At 42.1% G+C, this 18,834-nt stretch overlaps 1 protein-coding gene across 7 annotated transcripts in view; it reads right to left on the bottom strand.

The window, feature by feature from the left end:
• The window catches only part of LOC128694183 (uncharacterized), a 204,651-nt gene that overhangs the window by 95,964 nt on the left and 89,853 nt on the right, over positions 1-18,834 (bottom strand). The window contains exon 1 of one of the 7 annotated variants that reach the window (XM_053784163.2): positions 15,562-15,628. The exons of the other annotated variants lie outside the window; for them this stretch is intronic. Coding sequence (XP_053640138.2) covers positions 15,562-15,613 — 52 coding nt within the window. The 5' untranslated portion in view covers positions 15,614-15,628. Of the gene's footprint in view, positions 1-15,561; positions 15,629-18,834 lie in introns of those variants that run through there. 7 annotated transcript variants of the gene reach the window in all.

The raw sequence follows: 18,834 nt of genomic DNA, 5'->3' as shown, positions 1-18,834 counted from the left end.
CTTTCCTGTAACCACAAACTTCTGCTGAACACTCTAACACTACATTCTTAAACCTACCCCATACATCTTCAACTTCACTGGCCATACTCTCACTATCCCATCGTTCTTCCAATAGTTGCTTATAACTTACCCTAACTGCCTCCTCCTCTAGTTTCTAAACCTTTACCTCTCTCTTACTTGCTGCTTCCATTCTCCTTGTATCCCATCTACCTTTTACTCTCACTGTAGCTGCAAGTAAAAAATGATCTGATATAACTGTTCCCTCTATAAACATGTACATCCTAAAGTCTACCCAACATGTACATCCTGAAGTCTACCCAACATGTACATCCTGAAGTCTACCCAACATGTACATCCTGAAGTCTACCCAACATGTACATCCTGAAGTCTACCCAACATGTACATCCTGAAGTCTACCCAACATGTACATCCTGAAGTCTACCCAACATGTACATCCTGAAGTCTATCCAACATGTTCATCCTGAAGTCTACCCAACATGTACATCCTGAAGTCTACCCAACATGTACATCCTGAAGTCTACCCAACATGTACATCCTGAAGTCTATCCAACATGTTCATCCTGAAGTCTACCCAACATGTACATCCTGAAGTCTACCCAACATGTACATCCTGAAGTCTACCCAACATGTACATCCTGAAGTCTACCCAACATGTACATCCTGAAGTCTACCCAACATGTACATCCTGAAGTCTACCCAACATGTACATCCTGAAGTCTACCCAACATGTACATCCTGAAGTCTATCCAACATGTACATCCTGAAGTCTATCCAACATGTTCATCCTGAAGTCTACCCAACATGTACATCCTGAAGTCTACCCAACATGTACATCCTGAAGTCTACCCAACATGTACATCCTGAAGTCTACCCAACATGTACATCCTGAAGTCTATCCAACATGTACATCCTGAAGTCTACCCAACATGTACATCCTGAAGTCTACCCAACATGCATATCCTGAAGTCTACCCAACATGTACATCCTGAAGTCTACCCAACGTGCATATCTTGAAGTCTACCCAACATGTACATCCTGAAGTCTACCCATCAGTCTTTTATCTAATAATACAGTCTAACAAACTACTGTCATTACACCCTATATCATACTCACATCTTAAAAAATATGTATTACCTATTACCAAACCTTTTTCTATACAAAGTTCAAAGGTCCCCCACTATCATTTCCGCCTTGTGTCCCAAACTTACCTACCATGCTCTCTGTAACCTTTTCTCTCATTTGCTTCAAAACTCCTTCAACACTCACTTAACATCTCCCAAAATCTCTCTCCTCTACACTCCTCTCTTCTCCACGTGCATTAGCACTTCTTGAAGACAGCTAGGGGTCCTGAAGACAGCTAGGGGTCTTGAAGACAATCAGGGGTCTTGAAGACAGCTAGGGGTCTTGAAGACAGCCAGGGGTCTTGAAGACAATCAGGGGTCTTGAAGACAGCCAAGGGTCTTGAAGACAACCAGGGGTCTTGAAGACAACCAGGAGTCTTGAAGACTGCCAGGGGTCTTGAAGACACCCAGGGGTCTTGAAGACAGCCAGGGATCTTGAAGACACCCAGGGGTCTTGAAGACAGCAATCCTTATCTATCTTAGGTTATCCTGGTTTACTCTGGGTTATCCTGAGCGAACCTGAGTTATCCTACGCTGTCTTGGGTTATTCAAGGTTATCATCGTTTGTCTTGGGTTATCTTGGACTATTGTTACCCCTGGGTTATCATGAATTATCCTTAGCAAACCTTGGTTATCCTAAGCTATCCTAAATTATCCTAGGTCATCCTGAACTATCCTGGGTAATCTTGAGCTATCCTAGATTATCCTAGGTCATCTTGAACTATCCTTGGTTATCCTGAGCTATTCTGGGTTACCCTGGGTTAAGAACCTGGCAAGTTAAAATTAAAACCATATTTAACAAAGTTACTCCCCAAATAAAACTAAAATTTTACGTTTTCTCTAAATGAACTTTCCAGAAAACGGGAAAAATGATGATGCTAAAATTGGTCTTTTTCAGCCACTTAAAATACCAGAGAAAGACCAAGAAAAGTCTAAGATATAGGTGGGGAGGAGGGCAGGTGGGCAGGAAACGTGCCCAGAGGGCGAAATGTGTGAAGGTGGCACCCATCTTGGCGCTGCTGGCAGGGAGAGCTAATATTAAACTGACCAATATTTACACAATACCACCTACAACACTACCTAGAATACCGCCTACAACACTGCCTACAATACCACCTACAATACCACCTACAACACCGCCTACAACACTGCCTTCAATACCACTTACAACACCGCCTACAACACTGCCTACATTACCACCTACAACACCACCTACAACACTGCCTACAACACTGCCTACAATACCACCTACAACATTGCCTACAACACTGCCTACAATACCACCTACAACACCACCTACAACACCGCCTACAACACTGCCTACATTACCACCTACAACACCACCTACAACACTGCCTACAACACTGCCTACAATACCACCTACAACACTGCCTACAACACTGCCTACAATACCACCTACAACATTGCCTACAACACTGCCTACAATACCACCTACAACACCGCCTACAACACTACCTACAATACCACCTACAACATTGCCTACAACACTGCCTACAATACCACCTACAACACTGCCTACAACACTGCCTACAATACCACTTACAACACTGCCTACAATACCACTTACAACACTGCCTGCAATACCACCTACAACACCACCTACAACATTGCCTACAATACCACCTACAACACCGCCTACAACACTGCCTACAATACCACTTACAACACTGCCTACAATACCACTTACAACACTGCCTGCAATACCACCTACAACACCACCTACAACACTGCCTACAATGCCACTTACAACACTGCCTACAATACCACCTACAACACTACCTAGAATACCACCTACAATACCACCTACAACACCGCCTACAACACTGCCTACAATACCACTTACAACACTGCCTACAATACCACTTACAACACTGCCTGCAATACCACCTACAACACCACCTACAACACTGCCTACAATACCACTTACAACACTGCCTACAATACCACCTACAACACTGCCTACAATACCACCTACAACACTACCTAGAATACCACCTACAATACCACCTACAACACCGCCTACAACACTGCCTACAACACCACTTACAACACTGCCTACAACACTGCCTACAATACCACCTACAACACCGCCTACAACACTGCCTACAATACCACCTACAACACCACCTACAACACTGCCTACAATACCACTTACAACACCGCCTACAACACTGCCTTACAATACCACCTACAACACCACCTACAACACTGCCTGCAATACCACCTACAACACCACCTACAACACCTACAACACCTACAATACCACCTACAACACCTACAATACCACCTACAACACCTACAATACCACCTACAACACCTACAATACCACCTACAACACCTACAATACCACCTACAACACCTACAATACCACCTACAACACCTACAATACCACCTACAACACCTACAATGCCACCTACAACACTGCCTACAATGCCACCTACACCACTGCCTACAATACCACCTACAACACTGCCTACAATACCACCTACAACACTGCCTACAACACTGCTTACAACACTGCCTACAATACCACCTACAACACTGCCTACAATACCACCTACAACACTGCCTACAATACCACCTACAACACTGCCTACAATACCACCTACAACACTGCTTACAACACTGCCTATAACACTGCCTACAATACCACCTACAACACTGCCTACAATACCACCTACACCACTGCCTACAATACTACCTAAAATACCACCTATTCAAATTCAAATTCAAAGTTTATTCTCTATAAAGATTACAATGTTGAATTTACAGAATTTGGTTGTTGTGTGGTTTACATGTAGTTAAATAATGATTACAGAGTGTACCACTAGAACGCCTAGCATGGCTAGGCATTTCGGGCAGACTTAGTTTAATTCTTTATTTTAAAATATTACAAATTATGAGGTAAGTTGGTATTATGGCTAAGAGATTAAATACTAGTTTGTGAGTTTAGCAATGTGAATGCTTTTGTTTTGGCACAGTACATAGTTTCAGTATTGGAGTATCATAGGATTCATTATTTTAAGATTGAGATTAATATTTCTGTTTATGGTCAAATGGGAGAGTGAGTGTAAGTGTGAACCACCAGGTGGTATTCATGTAGTTAGTTGACGGGGTGTATCAGGGAGATAAGATGTTTTCTAATGGTAGTTTTGAAGGTGATGAATGTGTCTGCAGTTCTAGAGTTCTCAGGTAGGGTGTTCCAGATTTTAGGGCCTTTGACATACATTGAATTTTTGTAAAGGTTTAGTCGGACACGGGGAATGTCGTAGAGATGTTTGTGTCTGGTGTTATGCCTGTGGGTTCTGTCACAACTATCAAAAAAGCATTTTAGGTCAAGGTTGATATTGGAGTTTAAGGTCCTATAGATGTAGATTGCACAGTAGTAAGTGTGGATGTACTGAACAGGGAGTAAATTTAGATCTATGAAGAGTGGGGGGGTGTGTTGCCAGGGATGGGATTTAGTGATTATTCTTACTGCAGCTTTTTGTTGGGTTATTATTGGCTTTAGGTGTGTTGCAGCAGTTGATACTCAAGCACAAATAGCATAGGTGAGGTATGGATAAATAAGTGAGTGGTATAGTGTGAGAAGGGCATTTTGCGGCACGTAGTATCGTATCTTGGAGAGGATCCCAACTGTTTTGGATACTTTTTTGGTTATGTGTTGGATATGGGTGCTGAAATTCAGGTTGTTGTCAAGGTATAGGCCTAGGAATTTGCCCTCATTATGTCTGGTAATTAGAGTGTTGTCGATCTTAATGTTAATTTGTGCATCTCCTGCTCTGCTACCAAACATAATATAGTAGGTTTTGTCAGTGTTAAGCGTAAGTTTATTGGCTGTCATCCAAGTCGATATTTTGATCAGCTCCTCGTTAACAATGGTGTTGAGGGTGGCAAGATAAGGGTGAGAGATGACATAAGTCGTGTCGTCAGCAAAGAGAATGGGTTTCTGGTGTTGGGATACGTTTGGAAGATCATTGATGTATATGAGGAAGAGCAGGGGACCAAGGACACTTCCCTGCGGAACTCCAGTATCAAGTGGCCGTGTTGCTGATGCTGTGTCTTTAATGGTAACATACTGATACCTATTAGTAAGGTAAGATTTGAAATAAGCAAGCGCATGGCCTCTTATACCGTAATGGTCAAGTTTGTGGAGTAGGATGTCGTGGTCTACTGTGTCAAAAGCTTTTCTTAGGTCAATAAAAATTCCTAGTGGATATTCCTTATTTTCCAATGCTGTGTAAAGCAGATCTAGCATTTTTATGATTGCATCATTAGTGCTTTTATTTTTCCTGAATCCAAATTGGCAGGGGTTGAGTATGTTTTGTGCTGTTATAAATGAATATAGTCTCCTGTGCACGAGTTTCTCAACACTGCCTACAATACCACCTACACCACTGCCTACAATACTACCTACAATACCACCTACAACACTGCCTACAATACCACCTACAACACTGCCTACAATACCACCTACACCACTGCCTACAATACTACCTACAATACCACCTACAACACTGCCTACAATACCACCTACAGCACTGCCTACAATACCACCTACAACACTGCCTACAACACTGAATACAATAGTGCCTACAACACTGCCTACAATACCACCTACAACACTGCCTACAATACCACCTACAACACTGCAAACAATACCACCTACAACACTGCCTACAACACTGAATACAATACTATCTACAATACCACCTACAACACTGCCTACAATACCACCGACAACACTGCCTACAATACCACCTACAACACTGCCTACAATACCACCTACAACACTGCCTACAATACCACCTACAACACTGCCTATAACACTGAATACAATACTATCTACAATACCGCCTACAATACTGCCTACAATACCACCTACAACACTGCCTATAACACTGAATACAATACTATCTACAATACCACCTACAATACTGCCTACAATACCACCTACAACACTGCCTACAACACTGAATACAATACTATCTACAATACCACCTACAACACTGCCTACAATACCACATACAACACTGCCTACAATACGACCTACAACACTGCTTACAACAATATACAATACCACCTACAACACTGCCTACAATACTACCTACAACACTGCCTACAACACTGGATACAATACTGTACTATCTACAATACCACCTACAACACTGCCTACAACACTGAATACAATACTATCTACAATACCGCCTACAGCACTGCCTACAATATCACCTACAATTCTGCCTACAACATCTGCAGGCACGGTATATCTGGTAAAACAGGTGGGACATGCAGGAGAGTGCAACTTCCCTTCTTGTAACTTATTTCACCCAGAAATGTGTCACTCATCAATCCATGAAAGAAAATGCTACACCACATACTGCCAGGCACATCATCTAACGGGGACTAGAAGACACAGACCAGCCAGACTATGGGAAACAAAAGAGAGGAGCCACAACCTCTCCAGGGACAGAGGTCTTTTAAGGCCAGGAGGGAAAAAAGTCTGGCAAGAAATGACAATAATCCTACACGACCTGAAAACACTTCTGGAGCAGAGGCACGGATATTGGCCTCTACTCCAGAACAACAGATATTAGAGCCAGCAAATAAAACCCCCCCTAAATTCCACCAATACAATGACATTTGTCTTTGCAAACATACAGGGTCTAAAGCCATCAAAAAACAACAAAATTCCTTACATCAAGGGACTGCTCACGGAGTCATATGCAATGTTTGCAGCATTCACAGAGACCCACACAAAGGATCATTATAACAACGAAATATGGATCCCAGGTTATAACCTATTCCGATGCGACAGACTATACAGGCAACAAGGGGGGGGGGTTGGCCTGTATGTCACAGAGTCGCTCATTTGCATAGAACTCCTAAGCACCTCAAATGATGTAGTTGAAGTTTTGGCAGTAAAGATCGAAAACCAAAACCTTGTCATTGTGGTTGTATACAAGCCTCTAGATGCAACTTTCCAGCAATTCCAAGAGCAGCTTGAGAAAATTGACCACTGTCTGGAAAATCTCTCAACTCCTGCCCCAAACATCTTACTACTGGGAGATTTCAACCTGAGACACCCAAAATGGAGGAGTATAGCAAACAATGTTTTAGCAGAGATCACCCCAGGAGGCAGCTCAGATGAAAATTCACACACACACGAACTATTAGATCTCTGCAACAGATTCACCTTAAACCAGCAAATAGTAGAGCCAACAAGACTAGAAAATATGCTGGACCTCATCTTCACTAACAATGATGATCTGATCTGTAATATAACTGTATCAAAGACAATATACAGTGGACCCCCGCATAACGTTGACATCGCATAGTGTTAAACCCGCATAGCGATACATTTTATCGCTAAAATTTTGCCTCGCATAGTGCTAAAAAATTCGCTCAACGCGATTCGTCCGAGACACGTCCATGCGGCCTGAGCCAGCCTCACTTGTTCTGCCAGTGGCATTGTTTACAAGCCAGCCTCCGCGGTAACATTCAAGCATACAATTGAAACATTTCGTATTATTAAAGCCTTTTTATAGTGATTTCACCTGAAAAATAAGTGACCATGGGCCCCAAGAAAGCTTCTAGTGCCAACCCTACAGGAATAAGGGTGAGAATTACTATGGGGATGAAGAAAGAGATCATTGCTAAGTATGAAAGTGGAGTGCATGTCTCCGAGCTGGCCAGGTTGTATAGTAAACCCCAATCAACCATCGCTTCTATTGTGTCCAAGAGAACGGCAATCAAGGAAGCTGTTCTTGCCAAAGGTTTAACTGTGCTTTCGAAACAGAGATCACAAGTGATAGAAGATGTTGAGAGACTGTTATTGGTGTGGATAAACGAAAAACAGATAGCAGGCGATAGCATCTCTCAAGCGATCATAAGTGAAAAGGCTAGGAAGTTGCATGAGGATTTAATTAGAAAAATGCCTGCAACTAGTGGTGATGCGAGTGAATTTAAGGCCAGCAAAGGTTGGTTTGAGAGATTTAAGAGGCGTAGTGGCATACATAGTGTGATAAGGCATGGCGAGGCTGCCAGTTCGGACCAAAAAGCAGCTGAAAAATATGTGCATGAATTCAAGGAGTACATAGACAGTGAAGGGCTGAAACCTGAACAAGTGTTTAATTGTGACGAAACAGGCCTGTTTTGGAAGAAAATGCCAAGCAGGACCTACATTACTCAGGAGGAAAAGGCACTCCCAGGACATAAGCCTATGAAAGACAGGCTTACTCTTCTCATGTGTGCCAATGCTAGTGGTGATTGCAAAGTGAAGCCTTTATTAGTGTATCACTCTGAAACTCCCAGAGCATTCAGGCAAAGGAATATCCTCAAGGCTAATTTGTGTGTGCTGTGGAGGGCAAACAATAAGGCATGGGTCACTAGGGACTTTTTCTATGACTGGTTACACCAAGCATTTGCCCCCACTGTGAAAAATTACCTAACTGAAAAGAAATTAGACCTTAAGTGCCTCCTGGTGTTAGACAATGCCCCTGGTCATCCTACAGACTTGGCAGAGCGACTTTGTGGGGACATGAGCTTCATTAAAGTGAAGTTTTTGCCTCCTAATACCACTCCTCTCCTGCAGCCCATGGACCAGCAGGTTATTGCAAACTTCAAAAAACTGTACACAAAAGCTCTGTTTGAAAGGTGCTTTGTAGTGACCTCAGAAACTCAATTGACTCTAAGAGAGTTTTGGAGAGAGCACTTTAATATCCTCAATTGTGTAAACCTTATAGGTAAGGCTTGGGAGAAAGTGACTAAGAGGACCTTGAACTCTGCTTGGAAGAAACTGTGGCCAGAATGTGTAGATCAAAGGGATTCTGAAGGATTTGAGGCTAACCCTGAGAATCCTATGCCAGTTGAGGAATCAATTGTGGCATTGGGGAAGTCCTTGGGGTTGGAGGTTAGTGGGGAGGATGTGGAAGAGTTGGTGGAGGAGGACAATGAAGAACTAACCACTGATGAGCTGCTAGATCAACTTCAACAGCAAGAGGCCACACCTGAGGAAATTGCTTCGGAGGAGGGGAGAGCGAAATTGAAGAAGTTGCCTACTTCAAAGATTAAGGAAATCTGTGCAAAGTGGCTTGAAGTGCAAACCTTCATGGATGAAAATCACCCTCAGACAGCTATTGCAAGCCGTGCTGGTGACTATTACACTGACACTGTTGTGAAACACTTTAGGAAAGTCATAAAGGAACGAGAGGTACAGGCCACTATGGACAGATATGTTGTGCGACAGAAGTCCAGTGACTCTGAAGCTGGTCCTAGTGGCATTATAAGAAGAAGGGAAGCAACCCCAGAAAAGGACTTGACATCTCAAGTCCTAATGGAAGGGGATTCCCCTTCTAAACACTAAAACCATCCAGTCTCCCCTCCTCCCATCCCATTAATCATCACCACATCTTCAATAAAGGTAAGTGTCATGTAACTGTGCATGTTTTCTTAAGTTTGTGTGTATTAAAATTAATATTTCATGTGGTAAAAAGTTTTTTTTTTCATACTTTTGGGTGTCTTGCACAGATTAGTTTGATTTCCATTATTTCTTATGGGGAAAATTAATTCGCATTACGATAATTTCGCATAACACTGAGCTCTCAGGAACGGATTAATAGCGTTATGCGGGGTTCCACTGTACTCAGATCACAACATAACAGAGGTACAGACATGCATGCACAGGGCTCCGGACCAGCAAAATGTGAGCAGTCATGAAGGTCTCTTCACGAAATTCAATTTCAATAGCAAAAACATACAATGGGATCGAGTAAACCATGTCCTAAATGAAACAAGCTGGGAAGAGAGAGATGTTCCCTATACAGACGAAGGCGAAGAGTCACAGAGCTGCTGAGTGGGGCCAATATATCTGAAATATGAAGGGAGGCACTAGTCAATGAAATTGCAATTATCAAACTTAAGCTGAAGGAATCTTACAGGAGACAAGAATCACAGGAAGAACTAAAAGCCATAAATGAAATTAAAAAAAAAAAAATACTTCTTCTCTTATGCCAAATCTAAGGGAAAACAACATCCAGTATTAGGCCGCTGCTTAGGCAGGATGGGACATACACAGATGATAGCCAAGAAATGAGTGAGATACTAAAGTCCCAATATGACTCAGTGTTCAGCGAGCCACTGCCCAGACTAAGGGTCGACAATCCAAAGGAATCCTTTATGAACGAAACTCAAAATTTGGTCATCCCAAAAATCTTGGATATTATTCTAACTCCACAAGACTTTGAAGAGGCAATTAATGACATGAACATGGACTCTACCCCAGGTCCAGACTCATGGAACTCTGTGTTCTTCAAGAATTGCAAGAAACCCCTGTTGCGTGACTTCAGCATTTTATGGAGAGGGAGCATGGACACAGGGGTCATCCCACACACACTAAAAACAACAGACATAGCCCCACTCCACAAAGGTGGCAGTAAAGCAATTGCAAAGAACTACAGACCCATAGCACTAACATCCCATATCATAAAAATCTTTGAGAGGGTTCTAAGAAGCAAGATTGTCAAACACCTAGATACCCATCAATTACATAACCCATGGCAACATGGGCTTAGAGCAGGTCAATCCTGCCTGTCCCAGCAACTAGACCACTATGACAAGGTCCTGGATGCTGCAGAGGATAAACAAAATACAGATGTAAATAAATGGTATAAAATACCGACACAATGGCAATATAAACACAAATGCAGTATAATGTGATCCTTTATTGACTACGTTTCGCCCACACAGTGGGCTTTTTCAAGTCACAAACAGAACTACCTGGGGTGGAAGGAACGCGAGTATTTATAGTCCGGCTGAGGTCAGGTGAAGAATGCTGCATCTGATGATGTACTGAGTTGGGTTGTAGAGTCTAAAAACTTGGGTAGCTTGGAAAGGAGACTGGACAAGTTTGTGAGCAGACCTTCTACAGTGTTCTTATGCAAAGCTGACCACGAACTTCGTTTTAAAGTCTATCGAAAACCCACCAACCAAAACGATCTTCTCCACTTCTACTCTCACCACGACACCAAAACCAAACGTGGTGTAATTATAGGCTTCTTCCTGCGTGCACTCAGAATCTGCAGCAACGAGTTCCTTGAGGAAGAATGCACTATAATTGAACAGGTATTTTCCAAACTCCACTATCCTCGTCACTTCATCAGAGACTGCAGACGGCGAGCACTAAACATCTTCAACACACCCAGAGAAGACACTGCCGAGAAGAGATACATAGTCCTTCCCACCAACTCCATTGCCAAACATGTTTCCAACATCTTTGCCAAAACATCATTCCAAGTATCTACCTCCACAACCACGACCATCAAGGTCATCACCAGTAGTAGGCAGGACAAGCCTCCATCCTCTGCAGGGGTATACATAATCCCTTGTAATGACTGCAACAAGTTATACGTGGGCGAAACATCAAGGGACCTCCAAACACGTATTTCAGAACACCAATACGCAAGCAGGTCTGACGACACAAGGAATGCCTGCGTACAACACCGTAATTCACACAACCACTTGATAAACTACAGAAACTCAAGACTTATCGCCACAGAAGACAACACTCAATACCGAAGAATCCTGGACTCATCACTTATTTCTATATCCGACAACTTCAACCAGAATAGTGGCTTCTATAACATAGCTGAACCACTTGCCAAGAAACTTCTTCATCGCTATCCCACATAAGAACACTGTAGAAGGTCTGCTCACAAACTTGTCCAGTCTCCTTTCCAAGCTACCCAAGTTTTTAGACTCTACAACCCAACTCAGTACATCATCAGATGCAGCATTCTTCACCTGACCTCAGCCGGACTATAAATACTCGCGTTCCTTCCACCCCAGGTAGTTCTGTTTGTGACTTGAAAAAGCCCACTGTGTGGGCGAAACGTAGTCAATAAAGGATCACATTATACTGCATTTGTGTTTATATTGCCAAAATACAGATGTAGTATACACAGACTTTGCAAAAGCTTTCGACAAGTGTGATCATGGTGTAATAGCACACAAAATGTGAGATAAAGGAATAACGGGAAAAGTTGGTAGATGGCTCTACAACTTCCTGACAGGCAGCCACAGCAAAAAGCTCTGTTCCACAAGGCACAGTACTCACTGCCATTCTATTCCTCATCCTCATTTCTGACACAGAGATGTAAGCCATAGCTCCATGTCTTCCTTAGTGTATGACACACGGATTACCACGGCAGTGACCCTCATTGAAGACTCCGGAAGACTCCAAGCAGACATCAACCAAATCTTCGAGTGGGCCACTCAAAACAATATGAAGTTCAACGAGGAGAAATTTTAACTACTCAGATATGGGAAACTTGAAGAAATTAAAAATGCGTCAGGGTATACAACAAATTCTAACCATACAATAGAGCAGAAAAGTAATGTTAAGGACCTGGGAGTGATAATGTCAGAGGATCTCACCTTCAAAGATCACAACAATGTATCTACCTCATCCACTAGGAAAATGATAGGATGGATAATGAGAACCTTCAAAACTAGGGACGCCAAGCCCATGATGATTCTCTTCAAATCGCCTGTGCTCTCTAGGCTGGAATACTGCTGTACACTAACGGCCCTCTTCAAGGCGGGCGACACTGCAGACCTGGAGAGTGTACAAAGAACCTTCATGGCACACATAAGTACGATAAGGCACCTAAACTACTGGGAACGGTTGAAGGTCCTTGATCTGTATTCCCTCGAATGCAGGCGAGAGAGATACATAATAATATACACTTGGAAGGTCCTGGAGGGACTGGTACCAAACCTGCATGCGAAAATCACTCCCTCTGAAAGCAAAAGACTCAGCAGAAGATGCAACATTCCCCTGATGAAAAGCAGGGGTGCCACGAGTACACTGAGACACAACACAATAAGTGTCCAGGGCCCAAGACTGTTCAACTGCCTTCCAGTATACATAAGGGGGATTACCAATAGACCCCTGGCTGTCTTAAAGAAGGCACTGGACAGGCACCTAAAGTCAGTACCTGACCAACCGGGCTGTGGTTCGTACGTCAGCTTGCGTGCGGCCAGCAGTAACAGCCTGGTTGATCAGACCCTGAACCACCTTGAGGTCTGATCTCAGATTAGGCCGCGAGGGCGTTGACCCCTGAAACCCTCTCCAGGTAAACTCCAAGTAAACAATACTGCCTACAATAGTGCCCACAATACTGCCTATAATACTACATAAAATACCACCTACAATACCACCTACAACACTGCCTACAACACTGTTTACAATACTGCCTACAACACTCCCTACAATACTGCCTACACAGCCTACAATACTACCTACAATACCACCTACAATACCACCTACAATATCACCTACAACAATGCCTACAATACTACCTACAATACCACCTACAATACTACCTACAATACCACCTACAATACTACCTACAATACCACCTACAATACCAATAACATCACCCTACAACAAGTACCTACAATACTACCCTACATTTTTCACCACCCACAATACTCACCCCTACAATACCACCCCTACAATACCTACCCACAACAGCACCACCTACTAACCACCTACCCAACACCACCACCCACAATACTACCTACCAATACCACCCTACAAGTCACACCCTACAATACCAATTCCACCAATACCTACCCACAATACCACCCACCAATACCACCTACCAACACTGCCCACAACAACTGCCTACCAATACCACCTGCCAACACTACCCTACAATACCACCCCATAACACCGCCCACCCAACTTTGTACTGCCCCTATAATACCACCTACAATACTACCTACCTACCAACCACCCTACCAGCATCCACCTACAACAATCACCTACAACAACCTACAACCACCACCCACAATATCACCTACAACAATGCCCACAATACAATACACCTACAATACCACCACCCACAATACTCACCCTACAATACCTACCCAACACCACCAATTCCACAACATCACCCTACAACAATGCCTCCTACAACACCTACCTACCAACACCACCCACAACACCTACCCAACAACACCTACCAATTACAACTACCTACCCAACACCACCTACCCCAGCTAACACCACCTGGCCAACCACCCACTAATTACTCACCTACAACACCTACCCTACAATACCTACCTCCACAATACCACCCTACAATACCTACCCTACAACACCACCCTATAACACTGCCCACAACACCTGCCTTGCCAATAACCTACCCAACACTACACCCACCAATACCACCTGCCAACAACCACCACCCACAACATCACCCTACAACAACCCACCTACAACCACCCTACAACATCACCCCTACAATCAATGCCCTACAACACTACCCACCAATTACCACCCTACAACACTACCAACACCACCCACAATACTCCACCTACACATCACCCTACAACCCAATACCCTACAATACCACCCACACCAACCACCCTACAATAACTCACCTACAACACCAATCCACCTAACAACCACCCACCTACCAACCCCACTACCTACCCAACACACCAATTCCACAACACTACACCCTGGCTAATGTCACCCTACAACACCTACCTACAACACCACCCCTACAACACTCACCCACACAACCAATCCTGGCAACACCTACCCACACCACCACCCACAACCACCTGGCCTACAACCACCCACCTACAACCACCCCACCTAACAACCCACAACAACCGCCCACAACAACTGCCACCCACAACACCACCCAGCAACACCTACCCAACACCTACCCTACAACTACCCACCTACAATTCCACAATACCTGCAACTCCACCTACCAACCCACCTAACAACCACCCACCTACCAACCCACTAACCTACCAACCCACCTAACAATCATCCCACCTAACTTAATGCCCTACAACATCACCTACACAACCACCCCACCCAATACCAACCACCACCTACATAACCAACACCTACAATACTACCTACAATACCACCTACAATACTACCTACAATACCACCTACAATACTACCTACAATACCACCTACAATACTACCTACAATACCACCTACAACACTGCCTAAACCCGAATCTGATGATTTCCGAATGAATTTTCCCCATAAGAAATAATGTAAATCCAATTAATCCATTTCAGACGCCCAAAAGTATTAAAAAAATGTTTTCTACATGAAATATACATTTACCTACACAGAAAACAATGATACATGAAGAATAAAATAATAATAACATCACACTTACATTTATTGAAGACATGGTGATGTATGGAAGACGGGAGGGGGGGAGAGGATGGAGGAGTTTACAACTCATTACCAGAACATATTAAAGTAACCCAGTCTGAAAATCAATTTAAGTCTCTTCTCAAAAGCCACTTAATCACCCAAGACTAAATGCTAAATACACAGTATACATTTACTCACCTATGTACTCCCACATCATAACTGAAACAATCACATTGAACCTTTTATCCATTGTTGACAAGAATATAATTGAATCACTGTTTTTCACAAAAGCATTTTAGAATATAAATACATGTATCTTTGTATTATACAAATTTTGATTCATTTACAAGTAATATTCTACTGTACAACTATGAAATAACATACTTTCCTACTGTACAACTATGATATAATATTTCTTAGTATTAAGTAGAATGTAAGCCAATAATAAGTTGGCCCATAATGCCTAGGCATAATAGAGGCTCTCTTTGTACTGCATCCCACTATTGTATATACACAATCTCAATGTACTGTTTGCAAAGACATTAAATAAATAAATAAACTGTTTGGAAGGGGAATCCCCTTCCATAAAGACTTCAGGTACCAAGTCCTTATCCTGGGTTACTTCCCTCCTTTGTTTTTGAATGCCATTAGGACCAGCTTGAGTCGCTGGACCCCTGTCGCTCAAAAAAAGTGTTCCAGAGAGGTCTGTTTCTGGCATATGTTAGGAATTGTGTTGGGAGACAGGACAAGATAGTCCTTCAATATGACACTAATATCAGCTCTACAGCTTATTTATCTAGCACAATTCATCTAATATGACATAATAAACAATATTAATAACACAGAAACATGATATATACTCTAGAATGAATAAAATATGACATTAAGAATGTCATGAGTGGTGGTGTGTTGTTTGTTGTTGGGTGTGTAAGGGCCACTGAAAGATAAGCCTTACATAGTGGTGGTGAAGGTGGCAGCAAAAGGCAGTGGTGTTATTCAGTAGCCCTATATACCTCCAACAATGGAGGAGTCAGTTTTGTTCTGTCCTTTTTCTATTGATTAATTGCCTAACTTACTTGCTACACTGTTAATGCTACACTTTATTGCTGGCTGGCGCTATAGTCTTTATCGACTCCTGCAGCTTTAGTATCATACATACTGCAGAATCACTGAAAAAGGCACAATCCCCCCTCTCTCTCAGCCCTTTACCAAAGGGTTGGCTGGCACTAGGAACTTTCTTTGGGCCCATGGTGGCTTACTTAGCAGTTGCAAGCACTAAAAAGAATGGAATAATGCAAAATGTATCGTATGAGCACATGGGATCGTGCTCACTGGCTGATGAACAATGGTACACTGAGTGTCGAGCCGCTGTTGCCGTGCAGATGCGTTCGGGATGAATGATGATCACCGAGCCAATATTTTGAAGAAAAAAAATGTTACTCATTCCGAATGTTACGAAATCCGATGACGAAGTAATCCGGGGGTCCACTGTATTTAATTTTTTTGTATTTTACAATTGTTATCATTGTTTGCAACAGTTTCCAATAAAGTGATACTTTACTTAGTGTGATCTTTCCTACACTTTCAGTGCTGTAATTCCATTTACATTACACCTTCTCCTCACTTAATGACAGAGTTCCGCTCCTAAGACCACATCAGTAAACGAATTCGTCGCTAAGTGAGGAGCGTACTATAATGATAGTGGTATTGTTTTAATGTCACCAATGCACCATTTATAACATTTTTACTATTTTTTAAATATTTATGCAGTAGTGAAAGGAATACTGTAATAAACAGAATAGAGGAAATCAGCTGTAATATACATTATTTAGTATGCACACTGGTCAGAAAGCTCATCATAAATCCAAGTCGTCAGTTAATGATTCCGTCACTAAGTGAGAAGAGGCTGCATTATAATGTTTTTAGATTCCTCCTTATTATTTTTAGTGATAATTATTCCAATTTTCCCTGTGATTTAATATTCCATATTTGAACATCTTTAGATTTTTGTTTTTATTCTTAGAAATATTTTTCTTCTCCAGAACATCTGAATTTTTATCATTGCTGCTACATTGCTGGTTTATTCTTCAAAGTTTTTACAATGAGCCATAATTTTATTGCTTAAAATTTCTTACTGAATTTTGTGAGTTTTGAGCAACTCACCTCTGATATTAATTCAAGTTCCAGTAATCATTTTTGTACTTTATACAATTTTATTTAATTAAACAAAATTCATTGAGCTTCCTTTTCTTAAGCTCATGTCCCCTCAAAGCCATCGTGATGAATCTCCCGCCACATTGGCGGGAGATTCATCTGTAAAAACTTTCATTTGTGGTTACAGTACATACATACTGACCTCTCTATGGTGCATAATTATACCTAGTTGGATGAATCTTACTGTAGCCAGCTGGCCCAGTGGCTAAGGCGCTTCCCTGGAGTTTTATGATTCACTTGCCACGAGTTCAATCCCCACCCATACCCTGGTTTGTTTTGATTTGAAGCTTGGTTCACTGCAATGAGACAGATAATGCTGCTGCTGGTTGAGCACCAGAAGACGGTGTCATTAGACTTGTGAAAGACAGTCTTTCCAGATGTCCTTCACATGGAGAAGCCAGTAAGCTGATTACCAACTCTGATTTTCATATCTTGACTAGTTGGTCTCAATATGAAGATATTCTCCATTTTTTTTTTATTTCCACAGCAACAGCTTCTGACCAGACAAGCGAGCCAGACTCTGACAACCTTGCTGACCTATTACCTTCTACCTCTAACAACCTGTCTGATATACAACCTGACTGTTGTTATTCGCTATGTACACAACAAGTGATGAGGACACCAAGTTTCAGTTGTTACCACTAAGGTTAATATTTCTCAGTGACGGCATGTGTTAACTGTTGCTACAGACTCTGACCCAGAGCAGATGATCACTCTACATATGTAAATCTCACACTTGGGGTTAAATGTCAATACTTTGTATAAATGATTAATATAGTCCAATAAATACCAAACTGTGTGTAGCAATTATTACTCTATGTACATTTGTGAAACAAAATTTATTTTTTTCTCACGGAGTGTTCACATTCCCTTTGAAGTCTGAGATTTAACAGTAAAAAACTTGAGTGCACCAAGTGTGTCTTTTCTGTTAATTACAGTGGTACCCCAAGTTTTGTACAGCTCCCAACTCGAACAATTACGTAAGTGTGTTATTGTAAGTGCTTTTGTAAGTGTATTTTTGGGGGTCTGAAACAGACTAATCTAATTTACATTATTCCTTATGGGAACAAATTTGTTCGGTAACAGCACTCAAACAGCCTTCTGGAATGAATTATGTACCTCTCCCAGACAAACCTTCGGTCCCTTACCTTTACTGTAACACCACCTATACCACCTACTGATGAATGACATATTTTATTCATTTTATAGTATACATCAGGGTTTGTATGGTATTTATATTGTTTTATGTCATATTAG

The sequence above is a fragment of the Cherax quadricarinatus genome, chromosome 43 (genome assembly GCF_038502225.1).
Source record: "Cherax quadricarinatus isolate ZL_2023a chromosome 43, ASM3850222v1, whole genome shotgun sequence".
Lineage (NCBI taxonomy): Eukaryota > Metazoa > Arthropoda > Malacostraca > Decapoda > Parastacidae > Cherax > Cherax quadricarinatus.
The sequence above is the reverse complement of the archived record's forward strand: the minus strand, read 5'-3'. Positions and strand labels throughout refer to the sequence as shown.